This window comes from Sinocyclocheilus rhinocerous, unplaced genomic scaffold, assembly GCF_001515625.1.
Source record: "Sinocyclocheilus rhinocerous isolate Xijiao unplaced genomic scaffold, SAMN03320098_v1.1 scaffold57, whole genome shotgun sequence".
NCBI classification, from domain to species: domain Eukaryota; kingdom Metazoa; phylum Chordata; class Actinopteri; order Cypriniformes; family Cyprinidae; genus Sinocyclocheilus; species Sinocyclocheilus rhinocerous.
Window position 1 is genome coordinate 1,017,094 of NW_015652130.1, and position 5,764 is coordinate 1,022,857.

The 5,764-nt window shown below is 38.7% G+C and overlaps 1 protein-coding gene across 1 annotated transcript in view; it reads left to right on the top strand.

The window, feature by feature from the left end:
- LOC107713519 (serine/threonine-protein phosphatase 4 regulatory subunit 2-B) overlaps window positions 1–3,821 on the top strand; it is a 10,430-nt gene extending 6,609 nt beyond the window's left edge. Inside the window, exons 3-9 of the mRNA XM_016519044.1 lie at window positions 446–616; window positions 802–895; window positions 1,438–1,475; window positions 1,568–1,642; window positions 1,720–1,860; window positions 2,042–2,340; window positions 2,422–3,821. Of these exons, the coding sequence (XP_016374530.1) occupies window positions 446–616; window positions 802–895; window positions 1,438–1,475; window positions 1,568–1,642; window positions 1,720–1,860; window positions 2,042–2,340; window positions 2,422–2,750 (1,147 nt within the window). The 3' untranslated portion in view covers window positions 2,751–3,821. The remainder of the gene's footprint in view (window positions 1–445; window positions 617–801; window positions 896–1,437; window positions 1,476–1,567; window positions 1,643–1,719; window positions 1,861–2,041; window positions 2,341–2,421) is intronic.
- The last annotated feature ends 1,943 nt before the right edge of the window (window positions 3,822–5,764 follow it).

Here is a 5,764-nt window from a genome sequence, read left to right on the forward strand (position 1 = left end):
TGAACAAAGGCCTTCTGTAGCGAATCGATGCGTTTTTGTAAGAAAAATATCCATATTCAAAACGTAATAATCACTTTAATGTAGCTTGCGGCAACAGTTGTACATGGAAGCAGCTCCGGGCTGATGACGTATGAGTTCAGCGTTGCGCATGCAATGATTCGCTACAGGAGGCCTTTGTTCATCCCCCGGAGCCGTGTGTGAGACTTTTGTTTTATTTTTATGGATGGGCGCTTTTTATTTAACTTCTTTTGGACTGATGCATGCAACACCCGCTGAGTGGCATTAAACAGCTTGAAAGATCAAAGACAATTTTTTTTATATAACTCCGACTGGATTCGTCTGAAAGAAGAAGTCATATACACCTAGGATGACTTGAGGGTGAGTAATTTATGGGCTAATTTTCATTTTTGGGTGAACTAACCCTTTAATATTGTCGCGTTTTCAGGGTTTCATGGTGTCAGTTCAAAAGCTACTTCATCTTCAAACTGGAGAAAGTAATGGAGGATTTCCAAGCATCGGCCCCGGAGCAGAGAGGGCCTGCTAACCCCAATGTAGAATCGGTTCCTTTTGAAGAAATGAAGGAGAGAATTCTTAAGATAGTGAATGAATACAATGGGTGAGTAACACACTAATTAATTGCATAGTGTGGTGCTATCACCAATTTTCCTTTCAGAAAAGCACTGGGTTTGTCCCTGTCTCTTTACCCCAGAGCAAGTGTGCCATCTTCTGGCTGTTGAATATAACCTAGCCTACACCGTTGTGGAGGATGCAGCAGCTAATTCAAACATTTTCTCTATCCAGGATCCCATTCACTATCCAGCGCTTGTGCGAGCTGCTCACTGAACCTAAGAGGAACTACACAGGGACAGAGAAATTTCTCAGAGGGGTAGAGAAGGTCAGTGTGTGATGTGTTATTTAGTTTAAGAATTAATCGGGCCAGATGGATGCTGTTTAGTTGTGTGTAGTGGTGCACTTTCTATAAAATACTTTGAGGAATCTTCTTCACCCTGTTCTTATAGGGATGACAGTCCATTCCCAGTATGTTCAGTTTGTATTTGCATTTTTATTGTAGTTTTGCTACGTTCCATCCAAAGTCAGATGTGAAATATTATTATCTTTGACTTCCATAAAGGCATGCTGTTGATTTATGGTCACTTGTATTTGTTTTGCAGGTGTTTGATTTATAAATCTAGAGGATCGTTTACAGTGTTTTACACACTTGTCTTCAAATGTTTGCAGTTTACTAAATGGGTTTTATTACAATGTGTTGGAGGAACTTTAACACATTTATGTGTTATATATGCTTAAGTGATTTGATTACCATTCAAGGCCCACATTTTAGTCCAACTTATTCACTCATACATTTTCCCATATAGGAGGTTGTAAATGAATTTGCATTGTTTGTTATTGATACTGATTGTTTCTTCTCTTCATCAGAATGTGATGGTGGTCAGTTGCATTTATCCTACATCTGAGTAAGTAATTACACTTTACTATTAAAATGTAAAGTTACTACATATTAATTGAACACTTAGATACCTTGAATCTATTTTTGGCCTTTTTGTAGGAAGAATGGCTGCAGCGGTGTCAACAGAATGAATGGAGTCATGTTGTCAGGGAACACATCTGCCTTTACAGAAAGGTGAGGAAAGTATATGGAGCTCAGGACTAGTCATTTAAAAAAAATAAGCATAAATTTGATTTCCCTCTATATTACAGGAAAGTAAATGGTCCAGGAACGCCCAGACCATTAAACAGACAGAAACACTCCATGTCCAGTTCACTGGCCACAAATGGCCTTCCAGACAGTACAGAAAACAAAGAAACAAACACAGCACAAGGACACAGCAAATCGGCCGGGTAGGCTAAATTTGCCATTGTATCTCATCTCATCTGATCATCACTCAAGACCAGAGATGGTGAACAGTAAAAATGAAATGCCAAGATTTACATAAATTAATGTTCACTTGTTGTTCACATGATATAAAGCCCTGAATATCCTTTACATTAGTGAAATACAGAATATATCTTTGTGTTCCAGTGATGCATCTGTATCAGGCATTGATTGGCCTCTTGGCAGCTCTGTAAAGAACAAACACTTAGATGATGAGGAAGATGAGGGAATGGAGGCAGAGGAACATGAAGTAAAGAGGCTGAAATTCAACCAGGATGGCAATGATGAAGAAGAGGATGAAGATGAAGTAGACCAGCAGGTATCAACTAATAGCTCCTCGGATAAGTCAGAGGATGCCGAATCACCGTCATCCATGTTGCAGGAGGGAAGTGAGGAAGAGGAGGAAAGTAAACCTCATGGATCAGCTGGAGGCTCTGAGGACCAAGGTATCATCATTCCCCCCCGGTCTTTAAGGTTGTTTACACACTACATAAAGCACTTACATATTCTATTCTTTGCTACCGTAGAGCCTTCCAGCACACAGCCTGAGTGTCCTGTGGCAGATTCCAGAGAGGCTTTTACTGAAAGAGAGGTTCCTTGTGGCTCTGATGACTCCTTAGAAGAGCCCAGCGATATGGACCAATCAGAGCAGAGAGCCCCAGCGGGCGTGGCCTCTAGCCCTGAGGTGAGAGAAGGGGAGGAGCCAAGCGAGCAGGTCAGCAGCAGTAGCACGGATGAAAATGCCTCTGGACCCACATCCAGCAGCAGTAGCGTAGACTCACCCACAGAGGGCGACTCTGGGTCAGGGGCCCTGGACTCGGAGAGCGCAGAGGAGGAGCCAATGGAGCAGGACTAGACGCCTGCAGACTCAACAATAACTGAATGCTTTTGTGGAGATTAAGCAGACACACACTTAAGTTGCCTTCCACAAAGGCCACCAGAAGCAACATCCAACTTACCGCCATGCGCCTTTTGGTCGAGAGTCCATTCCACCTAACTTCTCCAACTTTCCCAAACAGACATTTTATGCAGATGAATAGGATTTTATTGCTGAAGTGAAGGTTTTAAACTGTCTTTTACGTTTTTTGATGTGTAGTAATCACACTGTCAACTGACATCACTAAAAGCTAGTTAAAGAAATATACATGATTAAATACAAGTTAAACACTACACAGCTGTAGCATACCTTTGGTTACTACAGGAAATGATTCCAACTCAGAAAAAGCAAAAGTGGAAGTTGCTTGCTCAGACTTTTATAATAAATGTATTTCAAAGCAGATATATGTTGTCATAATTTACAGCATGGCTGTTGTTGTTAAAGCTTAACTTGTATTTAACCATGAATATTTATTTTAATATTTAAGTCTTGGTTCATGAGTTTAATTTGTATCCAGTCTTGTTCGAAGCTTTAGGTCGGCTAGGACATGTCTCCTCTGCATTGGTGTATTAATATTTTAGTCACCTAGTGTCAAGCATTGGGGCAGTGGAGTTTATCGTCTTGTTCTCTCTGAAGACCCATAACTGGCTACTGTTCAGGTTACGTTCCAAGCAAATACAAGCCATAGCTATCTTTGTTCTGTTAAATGATTCAAGCCTAGCGTAACATCGTTTCTTTCTGGTCGTTTGTGTGTAACTGACGGGATGTAAAATCTCTTTTCTCACTTTTGTATTCTTGTGCGGTCTGCGCTGCATTGAAAGTGAGTGGTTTATATCAGGTACATTTACCTCTTAATTCAAACTGATTTCATGATTCACGTTAATTTATACCAGCAGAGAAGTTGTTTTGGTTTTTGTTGTTTTGGCAGGTGGTTGTTGACTGCTCCAACTAGCTCAATTAGTGTCATTTGTGTCAGTCCAACCCCAAGTTGTCTCACCGATAACAGCTGGCTGCCGTTTTGCAGCTGTGTGTTTTTGATATTTAGAATTTTTAAATTTCTGTAAAGTAGTGTTTTGTAGAGCATCGTGTTCACTGCCTTTTGTGCGTCCATATATAATTGTATAATTTTCTTTGGTGTTTTTCTGAATGCGTGTGATTTCAATACAGTATTCAGACGAAGCAATAAATGTTATTGTTTTAAATGTTTGGAAGACCCTTTAATTTGTCAGACAAACATGTTTCTGCAGCTGAAATTACAAAATGTTTGTTTCATGTTCTGTCTGTTGTTGTATTTCATGTACCATAGACATGTTTAAGGTAAACTTGATTTTTATGTAAAGCTGGGTAAAAGTGTTCCTATGATTTCATGATCAAAGACTTTGATATTCAGGTTTCTAGATGTCTTTAAATTAAGTCTGTGGGATTATTTTTGTCTGTTTTATTGAAATCAAAAGCCTGATCATTTAGAGAAGTAATAACACAACTATCCTCAACAAGCCACACAATTTGATGCATTCACGTTCACAGTTTGTGCTGTGGATGAGTTTTACTCCAAAGTTTACTACTCGGCGAGCACCACTAACTTGTAGGATGTCATTCATAGGAGGATTATCGTTACATAAAGTCTCTTATGCTTTCATCCGGGCCTTTTCATAATCCTTAATCATGTTCCTCAAATTAATACTTGCCTACTAATTCATTTTGCTGTTATTAAGCTCTTGCACAAATTTTTCTGCTTCATTTCCCAAATACAAGTTTCCTTTTCTTATGTCAAGTTTAAGTCAAGTCAAGTTTATTTGTACAGCGCTTTTCACGATACAAATCATTGCAAAGCAACTTTACAGCAAATTAAGTTTCTACAATATTTAGTGGTAGCTTATCAGTGGTGACTGTCTCCGACAATTAGCGCTTTATCAACAGTAACCAATAGGTCTATTATGTCACAGTCATACGTCTCTAACAGGCTCCTGCTGACACAGAACAATGATTTCTGCATTTCTTTCAAGAAAGGAAAGCTTTATTTCACCTGTCTGGCTGGCTAATTTCCAGAGTCGCATGAGTATGGTCGACTGAAACTTACCCAGCCCTCAGAGGAAATAAAAAGTGGATTCCTGCCATGATGCGTGGCAAGAGGTTACGTTTAACTGTCGTCTTTGAACACTCGTCTCTTGGGAAATAAGCCTGCATGCTGTGGGAATAGAAACAAGTCTTAAGTAAATGAATTGTAATTTGATCCTCGGGACAGGGAACTGAATCAGTTATTAATAGTGAAGTTGAGTGACTATTAAAAAATTTCTTACGTCATGAGAGCAGCTAAGCTAAAAGAATACTTTCTCAGGCCCCAAAATTTAAAATCTTTTTGTATATGGGTAAAATCTCATGCCAATATGTTCAGGTAATCTTTAACCCAAAATCAAAAGAGAAAAATGTTTTCCTTTATAATGAAAATTAAGCTTATCTTTCAGACTATTCATTTTATTTATTTGGAGTAACAAATAATGCATTATTTTTTTTCAGTAAAACTGAACTCTTGGCATTAAAGGCTGTACACCAGTATAATGTGCTCAATTGTCGTGAAAGTGTCACAATGCAAAAATTAGGATAAGCAACCTAAAAGTAGGATTCGTTTTCTTTGAGGCAATATATTTGCTTATTTCTTTCTTTTAATTTAGTGGTGAAATAGGACCTTGGCATGTTCTTGATAGGTTTCATGAAATTCACCCATACAGTATATATGGTTGCTCGATTGTTCATTATAGCCATAAAGCTGTATCATTTTCTGTCATAGCAGCCTTTGACAACATCAAACATTGTGTGCCAACTGCCAAGGACTCATTACATGGGGATAAAGAGAGTAAATAACCACAATAATGTCAAATTTGCATGAGAAAACATAGCCATATGCTAAACATGATCTGAAACACATCTGCACATTTCTGGTAAGCTGATGCATTGACTCGGAGATAATGTGAGAATTATTGACGTTTTCCTGC